Source organism: Anguilla anguilla, chromosome 7 (genome assembly GCF_013347855.1).
Source record: "Anguilla anguilla isolate fAngAng1 chromosome 7, fAngAng1.pri, whole genome shotgun sequence".
Lineage (NCBI taxonomy): Eukaryota > Metazoa > Chordata > Actinopteri > Anguilliformes > Anguillidae > Anguilla > Anguilla anguilla.
Genome location: NC_049207.1, coordinates 44,811,595 through 44,838,854, shown reverse-complemented (window position 1 = coordinate 44,838,854; position 27,260 = coordinate 44,811,595). Strand labels below are relative to the sequence as shown.

At 38.3% G+C, this 27,260-nt stretch overlaps 1 protein-coding gene across 7 annotated transcripts in view; it reads right to left on the bottom strand.

The window, feature by feature from the left end:
* The window catches only part of LOC118232291 (glutamate receptor 2-like), a 37,554-nt gene that overhangs the window by 7,032 nt on the left and 3,262 nt on the right, over positions 1–27,260 (bottom strand). For all 7 annotated transcript variants that reach the window (XR_004766243.1, XM_035427171.1, XM_035427166.1 and 4 more), the window contains exons 3-11: positions 13,189–13,428; positions 6,947–7,143; positions 4,210–4,263; positions 3,217–3,375; positions 2,938–3,105; positions 2,692–2,796; positions 2,268–2,375; positions 1,920–2,126; positions 1,379–1,746 (exon numbers count right to left, since the gene is read on the bottom strand). Coding sequence is in view for 6 of the 7 variants with exons in the window: in XM_035427171.1 (XP_035283062.1) it covers positions 1,379–1,746; positions 1,920–2,126; positions 2,268–2,375; positions 2,692–2,796; positions 2,938–3,105; positions 3,217–3,375; positions 4,210–4,263; positions 6,947–7,143; positions 13,189–13,428 (1,606 nt within the window). In the remaining variant the exon portion in view is untranslated. The remainder of the gene's footprint in view (positions 1–1,378; positions 1,747–1,919; positions 2,127–2,267; positions 2,376–2,691; positions 2,797–2,937; positions 3,106–3,216; positions 3,376–4,209; positions 4,264–6,946; positions 7,144–13,188; positions 13,429–27,260) is intronic.

The window sequence follows — 27,260 nt, the reverse complement described above, 5'->3', positions numbered from 1 at the left end:
CTACAACAAAAGTGTGTGCTACAAAAACAAGGTGTGATGGCACGGTACATTAACAACGCCACAGACATGACATAAAACGGTTGAGAACATAGCTATACGACATATGCACACAGCAGACATTTTCGACTTTCCCCACCAGGCTATGTAATAAAGCTAGTCATTGCTAGATGACCATGAAGTAAACTTAGAATACACAAACAACGGTCAAAACTGGACTCGCAACTGTAATTACTGAACGCTGAAATGTTTGACTGGGAGAACTCCAGGTTCATAAGCTACTGTATAGTAAGGTGAGAAAGATCTGAGAAAAGTTGAAGTGACGAAGAAACCAAACATAACTAACCTCAAGTTTAAGTAGCCAAAGCAGTGGGTGGATGTGAATATTCTGACAAATCTCAGATTAATCTGATATAGCACATGAAATTAAACTGTAAACTCTCGAAGTAGTTACTGTGAATAGCATTGTATGTAGCATTCTAAAATAGAAAATCCTCCTATTATACTGTAAATGGGTATAAGGATATTACATTAATAATAAAGTGAGATAAACAAAAAACTGTGCTACAACTGAATCAGATAGATGCAGAATATAGTTGTTTGTGTAGAATCCATTTGGTTTGAATAGATTCTGAAGCACTGCTATTCTGTTAAAGATTAATGTTGCACAGGGATAACATAAAGGGCTTCTTTTCTTTTAGACAGCAATTATTTTGTGACTAAAGATACTTTTCCATGTTTGTGACACTAAGATGGAAACTCCGTTTTAACAATACCTTACGGGTAGGCATCAGGTACCCAAAGGACGCAAGCACTGGTGACCACAATGTGCTTATTTGTTTCAAACCAGTCTCGGTTGACCGCTCAGCTCACAAGGGAGTTTTCCTTAGTGAGGGCGAAGAGGCAGCGAGCATCTGCGCTCGAAGGGAAAACAAACAAGAAAGAAGGCACAGCACAGCCTTTCCGGCGCTTTCCGTTTTCCTGAAAACGGCCGCCGTGAGCAAGCCGCAGTAACACCGACTCAAACCGCTGAACAAAGGAGAATATGCAGCAAAAACACGGTACCCCTCCAAGCGGGCGGGAAGAGAGAGAAACCTGGTGCATTTTAAGGCCCTGGCACGGTGCGTACGCGACCACGGAAGAAATACTCGACCGAGCGTAAACGCAACGCCGCTCGCGCACTCCTCGTCCTCTGCTTGCTCTTCGCTCATGAGAGATGTACTCTCAGGCAACAAAGGGCAAAATCCACGTCTTAAGAAATAACAAGGGAAATGGAAATATAAGAATTGCTGAACGTGGAATTGGAGGAGGTGAGCGCGTACGCACCGTGGGTGTCGGAGAGGACCGAAAATGCACAAAGTTAAAACGCACGTAGACCAACCTTGGCGAAATATCGCATCCTTGCTGCATAAAGGCACCAAGGGAGAACCAGAGACTATTAAATATCCCAAACTCATTTGTGGATTCGTTCGTTTGTATCTGTCCGTCTTCGTACTCCTCCGTGTGCCACTCGTACGGGCTGAAGCGGCTGACTAGGAAGAGAACCACACTGACCCCGATGTAGGCAAAGACGATGCACATCCAGATCTCATACGCCAGGGGATCCAGGAAGGAGAACACCCCCGGTTTAGATTTCTGGGGCTTTTTTATCATGATGGAAATCCCCAGACTCATGAACGGTTTAGAGAAGTCAATCACTTCTTCTCGTACCAGGGTGATAGTTAATGGAGCAACCGCTATGTCTGCTTTCTGCAATAAAAACAAAAACAAAACAACATTCTCAGAGCCAGGCCTTAAAAGCAAAATATACTAAATTGTGAAAACTTCAACATTTCCAGGAGAGGTATGACTAGCAAGCTTCTACTTTTTTTTTTTTACAAAGCAACAGTGTCTGTGGTGTACTCATATGCTTGTTTTCTTACCCCATACACTAATTCTCCGACCATTCCATTCCAGATTTTTGTCTCTGCATCTCTGGCTCCATATTTTCCATCACCAACTATCTTCAGCTGGTATTTGAACCCACAGTGCTTGGCTATTTCTGCAGCCAGATCCACACAGTAGCCCTCATACCTATCATTGTCTACAAAGAGGTCGGCATTCTTCTTAAGCATTACATAAGGGGCTTCCTGAAAAAAAGAAAAATAAGTACTTCTAAGATTATATGTACGCCATGGGAGCACTATATGCAAGACTATAAAACAGACTGTACAATGCTCAGAGCAAATAACCCTCTGTCATTATATGAACATAACATTAAAAAGCATTACCAATATTGTCGTCACAATCACCGTCTTGTTTTCCATCCCCAGCGATTCATTTGGAAAAACATCTGGCTTTGTTACGGCCATTTTGTCAACTTCATTCCAATATCCAATCTGGGGGGAGAGATGGGAAAGAATTGTACAGCCTCACTCAGAGATACTTGCAACTACAACCTTATCGCTGATATTAATTATATTTAACGCAGTCTTTAATCCATGACAACTGAACTATGAAAGATACTGTTGTTGCACCTGAGTAGAAATTAATTGACCGTCTGTGAAAGGGTGGTATTTGACTAGTTCACTCTCAGTTTTGCCCTGAGCAAGTTTCAGGGTGCAATCATGCAATCCTTGTATAAACAGACAGGAAAAAAAAAAAAAACAGAAACAGATGTTTGTTCCATGTGCTGACCTATAGGTGCATTGTTACCTTGACAGGGCCACTGTTCTTAAGCTCCATGACATTCACAGAGTAATTGACCCTTTTGCCATGTTGATCAAACTGGATGTTCCCCGTTAGACCTTCTACCCGGACCTGAAACGACAGAGAAGCAGCAAGGCTGTGCATGACCGACTGTCACATTTCCCACGAGGCCGTGCTCCCATGCAGCGCTCTAACCGCTGGCCGGGAAAACTCCCTGGGGGAGACAGACCGGCGTGTCTGTGGGCGCGTCACCTGTTTCAGCGCTCGCTCGATCTCCACCCCCTGGGCCCACGGCACTGCCGGGTTGGCCAGGCAGTCCCCGTTGTTGCCCCGCCGGGTGATGTCGATCTTCTGCTTGTGCAGGTAGCGGAACGCTTCGGTCATCACCTGCACGGCGTCGTAGGTCAGCGCGGACGTGTACTACACAGAGGGAGAGGAGGACAAGGGGACCGTTACTGCTCAGGGGCGAACGCTCTCAACAAGCGCTGTCAACATTCCGCTCTTTAGCCACTAGCCCAAGAGGCGCCTCACCCTGATTTTACTGTCGGCACCCGGGTACTCCTTCTCCTCCAGGGCCTCCCACCGTTGGTCGAACTTGGCCACCAGGGGATCGTCAAAATCTACGATCTGAAATCCGGAGACGTTTGCTCCGCCATACTGAATTTTAGATAAATCGCCATCCACAAAGCCCTGAGAAAGAAAACAAAAATAACACTTAGATGGATCAGTGATTACAATTTCTCTGTATGAAATTATGTCAATTATGTTCTGGCTGTTTACCAATATGGTATAACTTCTGAGATACAAACACATTGGAAACGCAAATCATTCAAAACCATAAAATGTTCATAACTCAGAAAGTGGTTTGAAAAATAAAACATAAAATTTGTTTGCACTATTGACTTTAATCATAAACATACCTTTCTATAGGCTTGCTATATAAGTAGAGTAGTCCATCCTTAGTGTATAATCAATAATCAAACCACTCAAGCTGTCATGCCGGGGTCACATTAGAACACGTTGTTTATTTCTTCACCAGAATTTTGGTGACCCAGAATCCCAAACTGTTTGATTTTGTTCTTGTTCTTCTATATGCTAAAATTGATATATTATTCTGCAACAATAGTCTTAAGACATGCTATTTTGCCTAATTTAGATAGAACTTATTTATCCATGTTGTTTCTGTTTCTGGTTGTTCTGTTCTCTTCAGTGATAATATGAAGCTTGATAAGGTGTGATTGCATGTTCTACTTTTGTTTTCCTATCCCATTTGTCACTCTGAGGTTCTATTATGAGTGTTTAATCTTGTATTTACAGAATGCAGAAAAGCACCAAATGTCAAAAATATATGATAACTATCAGTGACTTTGAAATTCGTAAAATAGAGAGTATGCATTTCTTACTGAATTTCAAACACTGTTAGCATATCTTGAAAATTAATGGGCATAAGGAACTGCGGTAATGAATCAATATAACAGCAGGTCATTAATACAGGACAGCAGCTTAGGGACACTGAAAACATACCAGATTTGCAATGATGTAGTGATATCCTTTCACATGTCTGCCAATTGTGATGACCTGAAAAGAAGACACAGTTAAAGCTTAATTCAGCTAAGACATCTGCAGGCTGTAAGCATATTATTTCATCATCTTTTATCAACATACTGGCCAGGTCAACACCTAATTTGACAAGCTTCATTAAACACAGGGATTGAAGCTGTCCCACTGTGGTCCAGTTGTTGCATACTATTTTATGATGACCACATCTCCACTTTGTTTTCCTCAATACTGACCAAAGGCAAAATGTTTTAAAATAATATATACATTGCTTACTGGCTTGCAATTATCATGAATGGTAAACATTGTTACAATAGCTAAGCCAATTAAAACGGAATCATATCTGTAGACAGTCGTCATTAAAATAGAAAACCAAATATATGACATAATGAAAATCTTAGTAAGCACCAGTCTCTATGATATATAGTTGAGTATTATTTCAGCTCAACAGTTTTCAAGTTCAACAAGTGCAGTCCAGGTACTCAGCCACCTCTGCTATTCTACAATTAATGAAGCCAAACAGCTTCTCCAAATTGCTTATATAAGTTAATGGATAGTATGAAGTCATCAGCGCAAGTCACCCATGATAAGCACACTGGAGCCTGTCACATTGTGTTCCAATGGCCAACAAGTACAATTGGACATCACACTGATTCCAAATGAATGATGCAATCTCAGCTGGCATCCAGTATATGTGGCTTTTGAAAGGATAGTGAATCAATAATAGGTCATTCTGCAGCTACTTCTACAGTAACAAAACTTGAATGATAAAGGTATCTATGAATCATCCACCCCGCAGTCTGAAAGCAAACAAGCAAAAACAAACGTTTGAACTGGTTGCTGATATACAGGTACTAATTTCTTTTGAAGTGTTTTTTTTTTTTCGCAGAATGCTCATTGAAATTATGCTTTTTCTCTCAGTTTATTTCAATTAATATCTGAGTATAGTGAAGCTGTGTTGAAGTTTCACATTAAATAAATATATAAAAAATGTAAATACCAAATACACAATACCGTAGAAATGGAAGTAACATTAAGCAATGCAAGGTTTGATGTGGAAGGATAGGTCTATTTGTCAATAGCAAAACAATCCAAGAAATAAAATGCAAATCACACACATGCACACACACTCACATGTACGCATGCGCACACACATGCACAGGTCACACAGGGGGGATGGGACCAGGGTGAGCAGTCTTTCAGCTGACATGCTCTGTGAAAGCAAATCATATCCAGCACGTACATGGTACAGTATGTGGAACAGAAAGTTATAATACATAAACCATCTCCCAGAACGTATGGGAGATTTTCACTTTCTGTATAATTTCAAATAAATAGCCAGTTTTGCATAAGTATTTTATAGCACAAAAATTATTTTTGCAATATAAAGTAATATTTAAAACCAGGTTTCAGGTACAGAAGGGACAATAAACCTACAATAGAAATGATATAAAGAGCCAATTTTATCATGTTTTTATTTTATTTTCCCAGGATCAAAGCGTGTAATATAAACATTTGTTCTAAGACAATTTGTACCTTTAGATTTTGTTTAAAAACAGTGAAAACAGAATATTAATGGGTACTGGGTGCAAACTGGGTGCAAACATACCGTATTATACAGGTGCATAGTATTGCACTATGGAGTGTTCTGTCTCTAAAACTGCACTCATAACCTAAGAAAGCTCACGAGCACAATTTGAGAGAGGGATATCAGTGCTTTGTAAAATCAATTATAAATAAGCACCTGTGCAAAATTAATGAAGGCCATTTCCGTTTTTACTTTTCTTATGGACACTGTGTCTTTTTGAGCTAACTCTACAACTCCATTTTCCTCTGTACCAAAAATTCCAAAGAATCATAAATAAAGACATTGAGACCTATATCATTGTTTGCTAGTAAGGTTTAAATCAAGGCCAGTTGTGCTTTTGCCCTGTAGGCCTTCCAAAACCAGTAGTGGTTCTAGACCATGAGAAACATTATTGCATTGAGGATTAGTGTATTAGCTAATGTGCTCCACAAGAGGCAAGGAGGCCAGGTTTAATCTGTTAGTATTGTGTTGCATTATGGTCACTTATCTCTGAAGCCTCATTCTTAAACCCCATCCCTCTCCAATTGTGCCCCACGTCTGATATTAAATGATATTGACATTCTGCTTGATACTAATGCAAGAAGCAGTACATTGTATTCACATGGGGACATTCAATTTCCTGTTTTTGATTCATCCCTCAAAATAACAATAACTATTTTGTCTATGTTTACTGGATTAAAATTCCATAACTGTGGCAACGGTCCATACAGAGCTGGTTAAAAGGCCTTTACATTTTTGGCTCCTACTACTTAGTCTTAACTCGTTACTCTAAATGACCGTAAAGCTAGGGTCAAAGATCTGGGTTTCCATTTACAAAATTGTTTTAAAATCAGATTGTATCTTAAATAGTGGCTGTTTTTCAACAATCAATTTTTTGTCATTTTATGTTTGCCATTGGGCGCAACGAGTGCTCAAGCTGTTCTAGCTGGGTCTCTCTCGCAAAAGAAAGGATAAAAATAAACAATAAAACGGGAACTTTTTAAATGAAAGATTATAAGAGAACGACAACTAACATAAGCAGTGGTAGTAGTAGTAGAGGCAGCCATTTTGTTAAAAGCTGGAGAAAATGTTAATGTTAAGGCCCCATTCCAAATGGGGCAGGCATTTATGACTCACCTGCTCCATGATGTCTTTCACTTTGTCCTGCTCACAGTCTAAAATGACCCTCCTCTCTTTCTTATTCTCAAGGTCTTGAAAGAGGGAGCGATATGCTTCGTCCTTCTTTTCATCTTTCAGGTTGCCTACGTTGATGGCAGTCACCTGCCATTTCCTCTCCGCGGCGGTGTCCAGCACAACCTGAAGAGTGGACAATCCTGGGCAGAAAGAAGCTTCTAGTTATTTCCAGGATTGGAGTGTGTATCATCTTTCTTTCAAATGATGATAATAAAGACAAGTAGATGAACACAAACCCAACTGATAAATTACAATGCACCTTGGTAAAACACACTGGGTCCAGAGTTTAGGACAATCAATATGAATAGTATTCTTTTATTTTACTCCTTTTTGGTTGTGGTGTCATCATTTATACTCAACCAAAACATAACAGCACATGCAAAAGTAGATTTCCAATCAGTTTAAATGCCCTTTTTTCCCAAATACATTGTAATTGTTTAGCATTGCATTTTGTGTATGAAAGTGAACACTCAGCCTATGGTCGCATGCAAAGTGCATTTTATTACTAATTTTCTGTAAAGAAAAAGCACTAAGTGGAAACAGACATTACCTATATCTGTATCTGTTCAAGCAAAAAAATTATCTATATCTCTGTTCAGACAGAAAACTGTAAGTGTTCAAACCAGACATTGTGTAATCTAACCTAATGTACATCGCCATTACAACTGTGCTTTTAAAATGCCATTATTAAAAAAACATAATGATCGTTTCAACAGTGACATATCATTGATAATGAATTCATCAAGAAGCTGTATTTTACAAACAACACGAATATTCTAAATGATACACAACTGCACTGTATAATAGTCCCTGTCTGAGAAACATTAGCGCTGCCTCCAGAACCCCTTGAACCCCTTGAAATATCCCGGTGTCAAAGAGGTTAGTCAGCACATCATGACTCAATGATGTCATTTTCCTATTTCAAGCTGGCTTGTTGTCATGGGTGGGAATTAACCTGTATATTTTAAATAATAGAAGTTTTGCCCTGTTACATTATGTCTTTGAAATTATTAGATGCTTTTAAGTGAAATTATTTATCTTCACTCACTGTTTATTGTATACAATTCTTATATGAAGGTCTTCACTATCGGATATGGAGGGAATAGTGAATTTAGCTGCGAGGTTTTTGAAGAATCACTTATCATTAAATAAACGTGACAAATTTCGTCTTTTCCGGAGAGACAGAAGAGGAAAGGTTTTCCTGTCGATTGTGTTGTTGCCGACGGCACATCTTTAATGTTCACCCACCAGGCAGAGAGACACACGGCTCCATTTTTCCGCAGGAGCAGATCAATTGTGAGAGCTTAATTTGGTCTTCACCGAGGTTTGAGCTATATGTCAAGAACTGAACGTGCTTCGCTGGAAGCTTTCTGCCCTTTGAGAGATCCTCGCAGTTCACGCTCAGCACACTTCCGCTAAATTCCAAAATGTAAATTTTAAATGTAATACCGCAATTGCTCAGGCAGCAATCCAGTTAACAGTGCTTACTGTGCATGATTATATTAGTTTTCCTTCAGTCATTTAGGTGGTCTTCAGACAGTAAATAGGAAATTTAAGTTGAGATTCAAATTACTACTGCACTTAGTACTCGGCACTTTTGCTGTCTATACTATCTTACAAAGAAAAAACATTTGTTAAAGAAAACACACAGGCATGCACTGACCTGGTGCCGGCACCATGGAACTGTTGATCAGTGAAGACATGCCTTGTTTTACACCATGCAAATGACTTCCTGTTACTGTGTGTACAACTGGAAATGGATGATGGGTTGAATCACTTTTTCGCATATGTAGGTGCATTAATGACATTGAAGTGGTTAATTCCTAGTAGGGTAGACTCTGTAAGTCAGCTACGTAGCTGGGTAATAGAGAGCCTAGAGTGGCAACACAGGCCAGAGGCCAGAGCTGTAGCACCATCGCTTTAACTTGCAGTAGCAGTGTTCAGTCTGAGGGTGTATAATATAGAGAATTGATTGTGGTTTGTAGGTGTATATATATTTTCGTTATTTTTTGTTTGTTTGGCATTATCACTAAAAATAAAATCCCAGCATTTTAAGGAACTATTTGTTCTCTGTACCTCCTTAAGACCACTACTGTACTGTGCCATATAACAATTACTGTGTCCTTAGGTTAACCAGCGCTAATACAGTCTCAATTAAAATATCTAAACTAAAAGAAATGCAGACCTCGTTTTCACTCCCAAGGGACGGAGTAGGCTGTTTTCTCAGTTAACCATGATTGAATCTTAGAATTCAATCTTAACAGTGGATTCACATCCAAAGTTAGGGTTTTTAATTCAGCATATGACCTGACTTACTGTTTGCCATTTTCAGTTGTGGTTTTGAAAACCAGGCTTTCTACTGTTAATTTATCCAACCTTAAAGTGATGGCTTAGAATTACTAACTTATTGAATGTTATTGTTAAGCTAACAAAAATTAAAAAAAACAATAAAAAGAAGAAAGACCAAGATGTGTGCGTTCAGGGTAGCTAATAAATATGCCAACACTGCCTAGCTATCAAATTATGTTCTGTTCTGCAGGGGGCAAGATGTCAGCACTAGAATTGGGAAAATGATGCACTGAATGTTTCCCAGGTCGTGTGTTACTAATAAAACCTCAGAAAATGGCTGTGTGGGCGAGAGACAGTCAGTCTGTCAGTGGTAATCTCACAGAGGGTGGAACAGGACATAGAGCCATCTGCAGCTACCCACAGCGCACAGAAAAAATTAAGTCCCCGTAAGAAAGTGGTGGGCAGAAGCCACAGCCGTTTTCACAGCTATATTTGAACACCGATTCGAGGATTACCCTGTACAAATTGCAGAATGTTCATTTTTTCAAGTTTTAAACAAATTGGGCGTTTCTACATCCGCACGTTTATTTTTCCTTCTATTCATTGTTATGTTTGTTAGAAGTGAAAGGTAGTCCTGTCGTTCACTAGCTCTGAGAGGTCACTCTTATGGGCATATAGTGGATTTAATAAAAATTCATAATTTTCTATCGCCTTCTCAATGTAATAAACGTACAGGCCAAAAAGAGAGGAACAAGACGTGACAGCAGAGACACCATGGCTGTAAACTGTTTCCTAACAAAGCAGGGTTTAACATAAAACTCTGATCCTTCTTACAGTGACTGAGTTTCAAACTTGGAAAGACAGTTTTAAGCAGATTACTGCTGCCTCTTCAGAGGATGACATCACCAGCTGATGAGCAATTTAAAAATCTGCAGAGGAATCAACCCTTGAAATCAGCACACGTTGCTTGTGGTACAGCATAATCCCACATATCCAACCCTGCTGAGACTGGAATAATTGGAGATAATTGTATACAATGAAAAATAAGCATTTTTACATATTCAATGGCAAATTGTGATCTCTCCCTTTGACAGTCGTGCTTGTGCCAAGTATTGACATTTCGACTTTCGTTGCATAGTAGTGAAATCTCATGAGATCTCAATGACAGATCTGTTAAATTATACTGTACCCAGTCAAAGCAATGCCTTTATAAAGCATGTCTGTGCACCCTAATGAACAGTTATCTTCAAAAATGCAAAGCAAAGTTTGGAAAGGAAATATCATGTAGATGGAATCCAAGTTGTAATATAACCTTGTTTATACAATATCTTATGTATAATATCTATGTTGTTCCTGAGTCGTTACTCTGTACTGTAAGTTGCATGCTGCTCCTCAAAGCTAAATAAGCCATTGTGGGTTAACTGTCTTCTGTCCACTCAGCAGGAAAGTTCAGCAGAAGTGGCAGCAACTTTCCTCCAAGGGTCTCCCACAATGAGGGGGCCTGATTTATTACACTGGACATATTCACAAAGGTAATGAATCAACACCATTTTTGAGCCACATATTGATACATACAGTAGAAGTGCAGGGAACTGTACAAAGCAATAATACTGGCAGATGATTCGATATCCAGACCAAGGCAGCCAGAGTTTTGGGGCCATGCCACTTACCGACTCAGAGCTGCTAGTGCGGAACCCAGAAGTAAATATTCAAAAGGCAAGCAATAAAGGCATCTGGTGCATTCACAAAATTGTAGCCAGGAGGTTGCGCTAGGTTACGCTAGGTTACGCATTGACATTTAAATGTGCCACAGACTATACCAATGACTGAGCAATTGCTATATGTACCAACACAAAAAGCTCTGGTGTGTTGTACTCTTTTTTTATCAGAGACAGTACATCTTGCTCCCAACATCCACAGGAGTTATCTGAAGGTTAGCCTCATCAACCGTGCTTTTTGTATTCTTGTGGATATAGCATCTGGCGGTAAAGTCTTTGTTTTCTGTGATAAGCTCACTGATACTATAGTGAGAAGCCCCTGGTTAACTCTAGCCTGAGCTTGAGTGTAATCAACTCCTACCAGATTTACATATTCTTCTCCTTTAACAAAATCTATTTCATTGTTAACTTTTCTCCAGAAATTCCCAGATGTCCCTGTTTTAAATCACTTATCAGTGTTTACTTTGCATTTTTCTGCACAGTAACACAAAGGTGAGGTGAGGGAACGCTAATACTAGCTTAAGGGAAAGGTGATACTAATCATTAACAAAGCTAATTTAAGCTGTTTGGGCTCCCAAAGTGCTTGTTCATCTTGAAAGACTAGATACTGCATTGGACGTTGGAGAATTTATATGTCGAGTGTTATGTGTGCAGACTGCGCGATTTCACAAAAAACAAAACTTATTGTGAAACTGATACAATTTTCTGTTTAACCCAAGCGGCTGTGGGCCATATATGACCATGACATTTGGTGCCAGAAACTAAATAAACAAAACCTGTGATATATAATTGGAGGTGTGACGAGAGTTAATCCCTAAAATTGCATGCACCTTGATCTGAATATGAGTAAATATTAAGTCAGAATCATGGTTTACTCTCTTCTGAATGGATTTCACAGCATCGATACTTCCAACTTTTTCTGTTTTCGCAGACACGACATGGCCGCCAGTAGAATGCACTTACAGCGCACATGCATAACAGCTGAAACAATGGGACCATAACGCCGCCCTCACTGCCGTGAATGGAAAATATAATCACGTTCTATACTTCTGAGTGCTTTCTAATCCAGTTCAACAGCTCACACAAAGGGGCAGTCACTCAAGCAGCACATGTACAGTTCCTCTAAAAAGTAATGAAATTACACCGCCATCGCTATGTGAATTCAGCTTATCAGGTACTCTGCTCCACCTTTACAGCCCCACAATGCCTCAAGCTCTGACTACTAATTTGAAAGGGTCTCCCTCCCAGTCAAAATAATTCTGTGTGGTAAAACAAATATACTGAACTGTCTCTGCCAAATGGCATTTCAATGAAATGTGTTATTTTCCATTTTCAACGTTAGCAGAATAACTGCATAGACTACTGAACTGACTGTTAAAGTGCTTGAGAATTGCATGCAGTTAAACACCAATTACAGTAATGTGTAGAACATTAAATATAATTTGATTTAAATGCATCAAATGAAAATAATGAGGAAAGCTTAGAAAAATTCTGGCGAAATTCAAATTAAAATTCAAAGAATCTGACCATGCTTCTCAATAAATACATTTTTTTCTAACCTGTATTTTTGTGTACTTTGGTTTATGTCTAAGAACGTATATTCACAACTGACAATTGAATTTTGTAAGGGCATGTAAAAGGTCAACACATTCAACAGTAAAAGAAGAATAGTGCAGGGAGTTTTGATAAGGTGGCTAGCTTTTGATAAGGTACATTTGCAATCTTAATAGTTTTCAGGGAAGGCAAGCCACTAATGACTGAGACACAGTTGTTTAGGGTAAGACAATCTTACCAATGTGGTTATTTCAAGATCACAAATGCATACTGTAGCTCACAATTGCAGATATGAATTTTGACAATGTTCAAATAATTAAACTTCAAACTAACTATTTAGCGCTCTATTAAAACAGTTACAAAAATCACAAGTTTAACCCATTCAAGCAACTAAGTGGCATTAGCAGACATTACATGTGAACATGCCATTTCAGAATGGCATGTTAAGTATGTATCATAAAACATACTCATGGTTTGGCCATGGTTCAAGGTATTCAAGCATCATATAATGATATTTCTTCTGAATCACACACAGAAATGCAACGATCTGGAGAAAATTTCTCAAAAAACGTGTGCACCATGATGGAAGACATTGAAGAACAAGGAAGCAATCGATTCACTTACCTCTGTCGCTGTCATACAGATAGGCAAACTTGTCCCACTTGTAGTACTCGATCAAACTAAGAAGGGGTCCTTTGATATCCGGTCTCATTTGTAAGATGAACTGATGGGCCCCATCCACAGGAAAACTTGGCGTTATAAAAGAGACGTGGAGAGTCCCGCAAAACGATGTTATCGTGTTGACGGATTTCTTATCGTAAAATCCGAAAATAGCATACACTCCTCTTGAAAACTGGGAGCAGACTGCAAAAAGAGAAGAAATATGAGTGTGAGTAAGCCTTCCCCTGACAGACGGTATAGTTAATTGGTGTTTAGTTGATACAAATTCAAATCGTCTAACACAAATGCATATACTAATTCATACTGATGTACAAATTCAGTAAAACCTTGCAAAAACCTCCTTTACCCATTACCCCACACTATTATTTAATTCAGTGATTTTTAGCGGTAAGAGTATTGGATGCCTGTAACTGAAATGCTCTAGAGAGGAGGAGTAATGAGATTTTAACCTAATTGATGTTTTTTTTTTTAAATTGAAAGTAACTAATGAGCATACTTCATAAAGCTTACAATTTATAATTTTAAGATTCATGTGATTCCAGATTACTATGCTTAATTATAATACAGCTATTATATTTAGCTTCATGTGCTGTTTTCCCCATCTCTTTAGAGCCAGGATTACATGTAAACTGAAAAAAGTAGCAAAGCTGTCTATGAAGCAATCATGCAATGGCATTGTCAGAAAAAGCTATCTGGTCATCACATACAGTAAGATAAGTGCAATTTTAACCACACTGTGGATATATGAATGTGTTGTGCAGTGCAACAACTTGCATGTAGCTGCAGTGATTTAATTCAACTTTTGTAACATGTTCAAAACTTAAAATTTGGGGGTTGGGATCGACATAAGACATGTACAGTTGCTAAGAATCATAACAATTATAAACTGTTAAGACAATTGAATAATGGGATATTACACCTGGATTTAATCAATATTTAGTGTTTGTATTTTTTCTTACAAACACAGTTTAGGGAATTGAAGCAGCACAAATCACAAATGTTAAATACTGTTAAAAAAAGTAGAAACTTCAATTGTAATTATACATTTAATTTAAGGACTCATGCTGAATTAACCCAGGCCTATCGGACCATTTAACGTCATTCTTTATGTTGGGTTAGAGTTACCCAACATTTGGTACCTGCCTGCTCGTGATATACCAGGAGACCCATTCCAAAGTCCTGGCTATGAATTAAGTATGAAGCTGGAAGTATGTGTTAAATGTTTTTATGAGGCAGACGGGTTTGTGGTTCTTTAGTTATAATTGATTCTTTATGACTCCTCATGACAGGCCTTGCTGGGAACATTAGGCTGAGCCACCTGGAAATTCAATTCCTCACCATGTAATATTCACATCCTCCATGCCCTCAATACATCCACCGCAAAAAATGCTACATTTTCAATCAGAAATTGCCCCGAGCAACATTTTATCTTTTATCTTAGGGTAAAATGTTTCTTTTTTTATTATATTTTTGCAAGTTCATAAGCATGTATTAATCAATGGAAAATTCTATAGCTTTGTAGGTATTTATCTACTCAAGCATGCTTCCCAATAGCAAGAGAAAATCGAAATTAGCAAGACAATGTATCAACATTTGCTTCTTTAAACTCTAGGCACGATGCTAAAACACTATAATCATAACCAATCTTTAGAACAAATTTGCAATATACTTCCTTACAAAATCTCAGGAGGGGCAATCAATTGATACATAATCAATAGCTTCATTATGAATTCCTGATTAAAGACGATACTAAGCAAAAAACAAATTAATATTACTATTGGTCATGTTAGAGAAACATTTATTTTTATATTTAATTGAAATTAATAATTAAATGCAGTAGGTGAATATCATAGTCATATACAATATATCAGCAAATCGCAAAACCATGTCATGGAAATGAGAGGTAAATTTATGTTGCTAGGCTTTTGGGAAATGTGCCTCTGTTATGACCATATATAATCAAGTTTGCAGACAGGATTGAGATATCTAAGTGTGAGTACCATTCATGTTCATGGGTAAAGTCAGAGCCATCTGCAAAATTCAGCTAAAGCTCCCAAGGAGATGATTATAATGATGTAGACACTCATCTTGAGAAATGCACAAGCCTCTCTGGCAAGAAGCAAATTTGCAAATATGGAGGAAGGCCTATCTTGCTTTGAGGCTGATTTGCATTTCTAGTTCTACAGTCCTTTTCTGGATCAAGGAAAAGATGGATTTCAATGTACCCTGGTTTCTCTTAAGAAGTGATTTGGAAGAGTTTTCCCCACAGAACAATGATCCAAAACATGCAATATCACTTACAGGAAATGTGCAAGGAGATCTTTAAGGAAACGCTAAAATCAATTCTCTGGTCTGGCTAGCAAAATCTTCAGACCTCAAAGTGATAGAATGTATGTGGTGAAATATCAATAAAGCAGTTTAACTGCAAAAGCCAAGAGATGGGATGTTGATTAATTTAATCCTTTTCATGCGGAGTAAAAATGGCAGAAGAATGCACACTGTCCTTCTGTATGGGTTTTGGGAGAATTAAAATGTGTACATATGTTTACTTACATGAACTATAATATGCACACATTTCACCTATTTGTTCTGTTAAATATATAATTTGTATGATCTCTCAGTGGTATAAAGGTCATGGGGTGTTGCATGTAAATCAATACAAACAGCATGTCCATGTAATCAGGTTTATTGACTGTTGGGTGTATGTTCTTCTCCGTAATTAAAGAAAGAATTTATGTGATCTGCAGCCTTAATAATAATAATAATAATACACATTATTTACACGGCACCTTTGCAAATACAGTAGGTCACCTCAAGGTAACCTTGCATGATATTAAAAACAGATACAAATAACCTATATGAGAGTCTCAGCATTATAGATGTGAAGAGACCAAAGATGTGAGCTCCAAAGCTGCACAGGAGAAAGCCCTATCACCCAGAGAGGAGGGGCAGTATAGGGTAGGATAGGGCAGGATGGGGGATGGCTAAAGCCTAGCAGAGTAGGGGTAGAGTGAATGAGTGGGTGAACAGTCCAGGAGGAGGTCAGTAAGATAGGCTGAACCATGGAATGCACCGTAGGTTAGCAGGAGAGGTTTGAATTATATCAAGTATTTCACTGCCAGCGTAGCTTGTATACAGTGAGAGAGAAGAGATTGTCTTATTTTGTGTGGGCCAGAATGTCTGCAGCTTCATTTTGGATTAATCAAAGTTTGTTGACGGATCTGACTGGAAGATGATTTTCATTATTCCATTCTTAATGTAGGAAACAACATTTTTTAGTATACACAAATTAGTACCTTTCTTACAATTTGTTGTATCTGTAATACATTTTATATGCAGATTGTTATGAAGGACAAGCAATCCAAAGACATCCATACTCCTGATCATCAATCCAGTGATTGGTTGTGAATAATTTAATGCCATCCTCTACAGCAGTGGTTTCCAATCCTGGTCCTGGAGAGCTACAGGGTCTACTGGTTTTTATAGTGACTCTGCTCTTCATGAATCAATTAGAGCAGTTGACTACACAGTTAACTCAACTCACCTGGTGTCTTGGGTCTCAACTGGGTGCTGACTTTAAGGTAAAAACAAAAACCAGGAGACCCTGTAGCTCTCCAGGGCCAGGGTTGGAGACCACTGCTCTCCAGTCTGTGGCATGTACCAGGCATAGATTACCGAACGTCAGACAAGAAACTGCTAATCTGTGTTTTCCTGAATTGTTGGAGAACACTGAAATGGAAGTGGCATTACAAACACAATTTGGCATTCCAAATCGGTAGACAAGTTACAAACCACACTGAATTAAATCTGGTAAGACTATCACAGTCTGGTAAAGCAGTGGTAGCCACTTTAAGGCTCAGTCTCAGGTTTTGATGACTTCATTAGACTGACTGAATGATTGCTCAGATTACGTATTGATCTGAGTGTCAGATCCTGAATTAAATGTTGACTGAAAAGCTATCGGAACCATATTTCTATTGGTCTTTAAGAGGACATAAATTGTAGGCCGACTTCACAAATTCTTCAAGTGTAAAATAGTATACTTCAGTTATTCTTCAGCATATTGTTTTCACATGGGACTTTCAAGCGCAATGGATTTCCAATGACACTGAAACAAATACCTTTGGTAATCTTTCTATGCACATAATTAACAATGGTTAAAAATACAAACAAAAATTGCTATGAAGAAAATACCAGTTTTACTACATCACAGCCATCTTTCCTTTTGGGAAAAAAGAAAACAAAAACAAAAATCTCTCTCACCATGGGAAATAATCATCTTTAATGATGCAAGGAAAGTGGAAAATACTGCTCCATAAATCCATATATGCAAATATTGCTACCGGGTAATTAATGTTATTGGCACTAGTGATGAAATGATAATCAGAAATTAATGTTTCACATTTAACTCCTGACTGCACCAAAATATTTTGGCTTCACACACTAATTAAATGCCAGTTCCTTGTGTAGTTATTTTGAGGAAACCTAAGCAACCAGTGACAGTTTCTACTGAACAGACAATTGCAAAGTGTCATATAACGTCAGGCTTTGTTCATTCCTAATTAATTCCTTAATTCAAGAATAATGGTATCTAAAGTGCCCTTTCTTGCTGACTCTTCTATTTAGACATATTTTGAGTATAAATTAACAAATTGATAATTTTTCTTTTGACTGTCAAATCCATCATCGGGAACAACCCCTGCCTGACCCCATGCTAACACACACACACACACACACACACACACACACAAGCATGCACGCACACAGTTTTATAGAGGAAATAGTGTCAGTCCTTATTAGAAATGTAATACTGAATTTGGAAAGCAATTAAAATAAGCCGTGTGACTAATGGATTCTTCTTGGCAGCATACGGCCATGTCATGGCCCCACAGGCTCCTGTTTCACATGTTAAGTGTGAGGAATAGCAGGTCCTTGCTGAGGCCCTGCATATGACTCACTCTGCATGCTGTTCCTCGGAAAGCTAAACCAGCGATAACATTTCGGGAGTTCCCACACATTCCCTAATCTTCACATCCACTCAAACCATGTTTTCCAGATTAGCCGGCCTCTTTGTGGACTGTCACCTGGCTAGCCATCCACTTCCGAGATCAGCCTCAGTCTTTATGCAGTAGATTATTTTCAAAAGTGTATTTTTCATAAACAGCCAACACACCAACGCACTGGCAGGAGTGATGTTTTATGGCTATCTGGCAACCGGAGCTAGACTGGACAAATTGCTGTATGACTAACTGCTTGGAGGGATCTTGCCTTTGAGCACTACCGTATTAGGGTACACTGGAGAAAGATATCCTTGCTGTAGCTATGGCTGTTGACATACTTCTCGTTTAACAGCCATGTTTAAATTGGTCTGTCCAGAACTGACCCTGGCTGCCTTTGGTACAGCGTACAATTAATTCTATTAATTTAACAAGACAGATTGCCTTCATTTCGAACCCCTTATCAGGAGACGGGTATGCTACAGAAGAAGACAACATCCGCTGTTACAAGTGCCTATGCCCAAACAATCTCTTTTAACCTTGTGTTACAACTTGGATGAAAAAAACGTATATATATTTAGCTGTCCTAATTAGGTGCCCTGATTTAGCTATTCTCAGAGGCAATGTACCACTAATGTGTACTTACAGAAGGATTCCTTAAGCAGGGACGGTCTGCCGTGCGAGAGTATCAAATGGAAATAAAAAATAAAAAACAGAATTATAGATCTCATCTAATTGTCTGTCGCTGATAGCGAGATGCATTCAGGCGTGCATAATTTAGCACCTCTCACATTGTAGTGTACTCAGCCAGGTCCCCAGGACACGCAGCTGAAATACACCATATCCAACCGTCGCCATGGCACCTGCTCCACTTCCGAAATGCTCACCTTTATTTGTCTTTCGCTGTTCAAACTGTCATGCAAATATCACTCGCCAAGTTCAGCTCTGTAATAGTTAATGGCTGCGTATAATATAATTCACACACCACTAGTCCCATATACATATATATGTGAACTGCTTTTGAGCATACATAACTGCATTGTTGTTTTGGCCATTAGTTGCCACCATGTTGCAACAAATATTAAAACTGAGGGAAGGCAATCGCATTGCTTATGAAAACCTGACTGAAAATGTTTCGGGCACACACACACACACACACACACGCACCCGCTCACAAAGCATAGCGGAGAGCAAGAAAGTGACACATGTGTGAGAAATGTGGCTACTGGATGTTGTAATTATGTAAAAAGCTATATCGTGCTGAAATTAGCCAGAGGGCCTGGTTCACTGAAGGAATGATTTTCTCCTTTTTTTTCAGAACTGTGCCACATCGAGATGTGGTCCCTGAGGTGGGCTGGATAATTTGTCTGCTAATCACGATGATTGCCATTTTGATGAAAATTTCTCAAAAACAAAATGTTTACAGAATCGCCGTGGTTCTAATTGTTTTTTTTCCCCCCAGTTAATCTGGGCAACGGATGCCCAAAGATTGTTTCCTTCTTAAATCATGCTCTTTAATCACAGACTAAAAGTCTGCATAATAAATCTTTGTAATAAATGATAATATTATAGAATTATTATAGTTATAATTAATCATCACTAACATTTTTTTCAGGGCAGGTTGAATTATATAACACCTGAAAGGACAGCCTGTAGAATTTACTTACTGAAGCTAAAGAGAAACAGATAACATTTGAATTGAGCACTGTGCCATAAAGTGTGCGTAACAATGTCATATGCATGGCATACCAACTGCCACAACTGTTATTTACCTCTTGTGTCAGTACGTGGTAAATGGTGTCACGCTGTAATGGAAAATGCAGCGTTACTTGTAACGTGGATATACATGACGTAGAGCATAACTTGATGTAGCACATTTAACAAAGTGTATCTCGGACTGACTGTACAAATTTATGAGAAGGAGGCAATGTAAACTAAGAATGAATAAATCTGAAACAGAACAGAAAACAATCTCAGTGGGAAAAGGCCTGGCACTAGGAATTGTAGTTTATGAATTATACTGTTTAAACTATATTCATGAACTATGAATGTTGAGGGCAGCATGGTGGTGCAGTGGGTAGCACTGTCACTTCACAGCAAGAAGACATGCAGGTAGGCTAATTGGTGAGTCTAAATTGGCCATAGAGTGTGTGAGAGAATGGTGAGTGAATGGTGTTTGTGCCCTGCAATAGATTGGTGACCTGTCCTGGGTTCATACCTGCCTCCCGCCCAATGCATGCTGGGATAATAGTTGTGGCATTTGGTATGCCATGCATATGACATTATTACATACACTTTATGGCAGAGTGCTCAATTCAAATGTTATTTCTCTTTATCTTCTGTAGGTAAATTCTATAGGCCGTCCTTTCAGGTGTTATATAATTCCTGGATTATAGTTCAACCTGTCCTGAAAAAAAATGCTAGTGATGATCAATTATAACAATAATAATTCAACAATATTATCATTTATTATGAAGATTTATTATATAGACTTTTAGTCTGCGATTAAAGAGCATCATGAGAAGGGAACCATCTAAAAAGTTCTTGGGAATCCATTGCCCAGATGAACTAGCAACAGTGTGAGTGGGTGTGTTGGTGTTGTGTCACATACTTGACATACACTGTGAACATGACATACATTTCATACCATGGCATACACACATTCCATGGAATAATTTCACACATTATTTCAGTAATCAAATATTCAGCAATTACAAACTTCACACAGGGACAATAGATGCTTTGGGTCAGCATGCTGTTGCGTCGATTGTTCTGGCTTTACGTGACTAATGCTTGCATGCAAAAACGGATTCATTTCAGCTTTTCCAGCTCGCCCTTCCCCAGTTTCCCACAGCTGAACCCTCGTTAAGTCCACACCAGTGACCACATACACCACAGGGTACGTGTGCGAGATACGTTTTGATATTCAGCCAAATCAAATTGGTGACAGGACTCAATCATCCAGCCGTGCTGGCCTGGATAGTTTCGGCAGTGCGTGGTTCACGACACGTGAGCACGGGAATCATGGGAGCCTTCACCTTGGAACAGCTTTCCAAGCAGTTGCCCTATAGAAACACAGAATCTCTCAGTCTAACTTGTTCTTTTCTATGGTATTGACTCAAGCTTGTCAGAAAGGGATCGCTGCAAAAACAAGTCTTCCTGAAGAAAATCCACAAAAAGCCTTTTCTTTATGGAGAGGATGTCTATTCACTCAGTGCCAGTAGACTTTTGTGAGAAGAATGCCTTTCATACAATCTTGGTATTGGTGTTCACCTTAATAATTGAAAAGAATTACACATGAATACAGTTCCTTTTTATTCCTATTTATTATTCATATATTCAACTGAAATAAAGAATATATTATGGTCTCATTTTTTGCCTACATACATGTGTTTCGTTTCCTGAAAAGGATAAATGTTTGAGGCTTTGCAAGAAGCATTGATTTTGACACATTAAATCAGCCTGTACACTATTTGGAAACAGCATCTTGAAAAATCCAGATCGCAATTGCAGTAGCTTTTTGTAGTTCATTGTAGCCAGGTTAAAGTATGAGTACCACACAAAGGACTTGACTTCTAGTCGTGATGCAAAGAACACCCAGCAGGTGTATCAATTCCCATGGCAACATAAGTGTCTGGAACCAGTAAATCTGTAACTGTAATGCGGAACTTGTCTCAAGAAAAGCTGTCTGAAAGCAAATAGTTGTTCATGAAATAATATTGAATATAAGACTGGATATTGTACGTTGGTCAGAACTGAAGTGCAGCATTTATATATCTTCAGTATATATTTGCAAAATACTTTGCAAAGTGGTTTAATAATCAATTAATATTTAAACCATTCATTTAATGATTTAAATATTCATTGATTATTAAACAGCTACACATATTATAGAGGGCAAATCACAAACAACTGCTATTTACTGCACATTTCAGATTTCTGTGTTTTCAGGTTTCCTGTTTATGTACAGTAAATACAGTTGTTTGTGATTTGCCTACTATAATACATATAATAAGATTTTGTTTATGAGTTGCATACGCCAATCATAGGATGTACTGTAATCACTTCAGAATAATGGGTACCTTCACAAGCAAATCTATAATGGAGTTACAAATATGCATCTAATTCCTTCAATTTTGAGTTCAATTCTTTCATTAACACTACTTAAGCTACATTTCATAAAGCATGAATTACATTGTAATAATTATACTATGACATTGCTAATGTAATAAGATTAGTGGCTTGGTTAATAACACAATTTACCTATTGACATAATCCAATATGATAATGTGAGCATTTTTGATGATAATCCCAATCACAGCATCAAATTCAATATTTCACATTTTATTTTTAATAGTTTGCTAGTTCATTTGATAGTTTGCTAGTTCATGTTTAATAATGTTTGCATTAAAAAAAAAACAGTACTTAGCAGTTGGTGAGTAGAAATGTACGCAATTTCAAAACTACTCTAACCCTTTAAGCCAGATATTTTCACCTGTTTCTAGTGGTACTACATTCATCCCGATATATCAAAATGTATGCATTCTTCAAACATGGTTGATGACTTACAGTTAAGAATTTACTCTTCATTCACAACCAATCATATCAGTGCTTCACCATGGTTCACGTCTAATTTAAAATCAATGGCTTTTGCTAGCCTATCGGTCAATGAAAGGGATGACTCCATTATATCTTCAAAAGATCATCAGACCCTACGCAATAGCTAGACGCCTTTGGCCTGGTTCCACTGGACACCTTTGAGTATGAGTTTCCCAGAAGTGCCAAAATCAATCAAAATGCGACTTGAACCAAATTCTGTATGCTCTCTCACATAACTTATGCAACACAATTCCATGAAGGAAAGCGACAACAAATCATACCTAGTAGGATTTTATTTATCCATCATTGGATTGTAAAGCTCTGCTGGGATGGACGTTTTGATCAACCCATACATGGGTGAAATTATATGTCCGAGCAAACACACATGGAAATAGAAGAGTTGTGTTCAGTACACAGTAGCGGAGGTTTGCCTTGAAGGCTATTGGTCAAATGCGTGCTATTTCTTTTCTTCCAAAATTAATTTATTGACCAATGAAAATATGCGTGCTGCTGCACTTCTTGGCATCAGCACATATTCATAATATTGGCTGCTGGACTGCGCATCCGTTTAATTAAATCACCACTAAGCAGTATCTCATAAATTGTTCCAATATTGAAAGCAGGCACTTAGAATGTTAGATGAATGAAGACACGGGTTATCTAAAGGATTCCCCAAAGAAGGAAGTGCCAGTCAGCACCCTTATACCTCTCCAACCCCTGGGATCACAAATGGGAATGTAGTACTTACTGCTGGCGCCTGTGTAAGATTAATGGCTGGTCTCGTTGCATTATGGGATTCCATTTAAATGTGGAGCTGCGTTAAAACAATGTCTATTGGAAAAACAATACATCAGCAGTGGAGCCGCAATGAAAGAACTGAAAGAGAAAAACCGCACCTTAAATGTGCACAGAAATACAATATTATCTACGTCATCACATGGTACATTGTACTGGTGGCTTGCAATACAGTAAGTTATAAATATTAATTTAGGAGATAATATAACATTATAAAAACATAAGAATCCATAATGATGAGAACAGGCCATTTAGCCAATCTAGATTCACCATTTACTGACAAACTAGTAAATCCAGCACAGAATCTTGTCAGGACTTTTAAGACCATGAGGGTCTCTGCCTCTTATACAGTACATGACCTTGCAAGCTGATCCAGCTGCTCCACATAATAAATGGAAATGATTTAAATATTGGGACATTAACAAATTTTAAACAGACACAACCAAACAAACACAGACCCGTACCCATGCAATCTCACACTCACATGTAGAAACATTATGATGAAATTATTAGACATGCAAATTCCTGCTGATTTGATGCTGTTTTTTTTTTTTTTTTTTTACTTGTAAATGATCTCTATCGTAACTGACTGTTGTTAAAGCTAAGGTAGTATGCCTTGTAATGTTCAGGAGTAAATGTGCTTATGGAAATCAGCTTGCTATGTTCTGACGAGCTGTCCATTTGATATCTGCTGAGAAGAACAAGCTAGTAACTATGGCAACAGTTCATCTTATAAAGGGACGGGGTGGGGGGGGGGGGGGGGGAGGACTCAGGCTGTGTGTTCTTTCAAATGTGTTGCCAAGAGCTCATGGAGAGAGCAAGGCAAACAATAAGTCCAAAGGTTTCCTGTTTGTTCATCTTCAATTGGAAGAACAAAATTAAATCCTCTATCCAATCCAACAGCAGTTTGGTTTGCCTTTATTGGGCAGTACTTAACACAAGTGATAGTGTTATTTTTTACTTACACAGTGCTTTTATGTAAACTGGATGAGTTTACAAGATTTTGGACTGTGATAGATTAGCATACAAAATAGCAGTCACTTTTCACCTCTTTTGACATAGCCAAACTGTAACCTATCAATCACACAGTTCACAGAGTCTCTTAACAGCATTAACAAGGTTTATATTCAGCTTTTAACGTGTGGAGGTCAGTTTTTGGAAATACTGTGACACACTGGAAGCAAAAGCATACATGCTCTCTGACTCATTAAGTCTGCGTGTCATATCCACCACACTCATTCTTCTTCCTCCTATCCTCCACAACAGTCAATATTAAGTCGTTCCCTGGCAACCAAGTGATCAAGGTGACTGCCTACCTGCAGCCTTGGACAGTTCTAGCATAAAAAACTTTGAAGGCAGTTGTATTGAATTGAATAGAACTGCATGATAGAAAACCAAGAAAAGAGACGCTGTTGATTGGCTGGAAACATTATGAGTAGCAGCAAAAAGGCACACAAGTGGGCACATTACTGGAAGGGAGAGAGAGAGCAAGAGAGGGAGAGGGAGAGAGTGTATGTGAGTGAGAGAGAGAGAGAGAGATTGAGAGAGAGCAAGAGAGAGAGAGAGAGAGAGAGAGAGAGATCCACATGCAGGCATAACACTGTTCTTATCTTGCCTCTGCTATTTGCAAAGATAACTAAGTTCAACTCAGTTCAGTGCACCTAATATTTAAATTGCTATTACTTCTCAAAACAAATAACTAATCTGTTCTTACAGTTTAACACACTCAATCACAATCACAGCATAAATTATAACTGTACACATCTGATGCAATCAGGATGGGCAGTCCATAATCCTGGAATGCTATTGGTGCAGCTGTGAAGCAATGTAATTTGTCATCATCGGAATAAGTCACAGATGTCAAGGACTGCAGAAACATAATCAAGCTTCCCTCTATCTGCTCTGGAGAGTGTGAGATACATGTTGACGTATCCAATTGAAAAATTGCTGTTCTAGAGGTGGATGAAAATGTTGATCAAACACACACATTTACATTTATGTAAACTCACTGTACTGCATGAATAATGATTTGTTTTAACTGCTTTAGTGCTGTACTCCAGCACCTTGGATTTGAAATAAAACGATTAATATAACGAGTAATGTAAGTTCAGACAGTCAGCTTTAATAAGAGGGTATTTACATTCATATTGGGTGATCCGATACAGCTCTTTTTATACATAGACTGCCTTTTTAGGGGAGCGACAGTAATTGGACAATTGTCATTGCATCATTAGTTTTATGAACAAGAAAGCTAGCAAAAGGTCTAGAGTTAATTCTAGGTGTAGAATTTGCATTTGGAGTCTGTTGCTATTGCCTCACCATGAGAACCAAACAAGTGTCAATGCCAGTAAAGCAGGCTGGAAACGAAATGATCAGAGACATAGCCATATAAAAATGTATGGGACAAAGCCATATTTTTTCTTGATTTAGCTGTGTACTCCATAATTTTAGATTTGTAATCAAACAATTTGTATGTGGTTAAAGAGCAGATTCTCAGCTTTTATTAAAGAGCATTTTAAGACATTTTAGTTTCACCTTGTAGAAATAACAGCACTTTTTATACATTTTATAACCACCCCCTCCATTTCAGGGTGTCATAATGTTTGGGACACAGGTGTTTCAGGCTAGTCAGTTCAGACAGTTTTCAGTATCTAGTCTAGGCTTCTGATTGTCTTTGGAGTCTGTTATTGGCATTTGTCAGCATAAAGAACAGAGCTGTACCAATGAAAGTCAAGGAAGCCATTATGAGGGTGAGAAAGATGATAAAAAATGTTAAATACGAAGGACAAACTTTCGGCTTGCCAAAATCAAGCATTTGGAACCTCATTAAGAAGAAAGAGAGTACTGGTGAGCTAGTAATTGCAAAGGGCCTGGAATACCAAGGAAGACCCTCTACAGCTGATGACCAAAGAAGTCTCTTAAATACAGTATATATAATGTTATTGTAAATAATGTTGCTCCAAATGACACAAATTCTAAAGCCTTGGCCATAACCTTCAGCCCCATTCTCATTCTGTCAAGCAGCAACGTCTACGGCCTATGGCGTAATAAAAGGAGCAGAATTATGGTCAGACCTGTGAAACAGATTGTCAGAACATGGTCGCAGTCAAAACTCAAGATGTGCGGACCATTCCTGTTAGAAATGCAATGTTTCAATACGTTGTCTACTAGTTAGCAATCTCTTAAAAAGAGAATATGCCTCTGTTGAAAAAGCCACTCTCTGAAGGGCATGTGCTCAATACCCACCTCATTAGCCCTGGAACACCTGCTTCCCAAACTAATCTAGAATGGCAAAATAAGCCTTTATATAGACAACTTTAGGGTCATGGCCATTGAGCTATTATCACACTGCATTTTGCACTTGCACTGATACACTCTCAAAATGATTAGGTAGTGTATTATGTTCTGCAAATCTGTTCATTGATTCTACAGTAATTTTTCAGTTACATACAAGATCATCTTATAAATTGAGTTCTTTCCTGATCTGTTTAAACTAATGAAAGGCTTTCTGCCTCTCAGCCTTTCAAAAACGAAACTTTGTAAAAAGCCAATGTTACGTTTATACATAATTCATACTATCAATACATCTCTCTTCAAGAGGGCATCTTTATTTTTCCTCCAGCT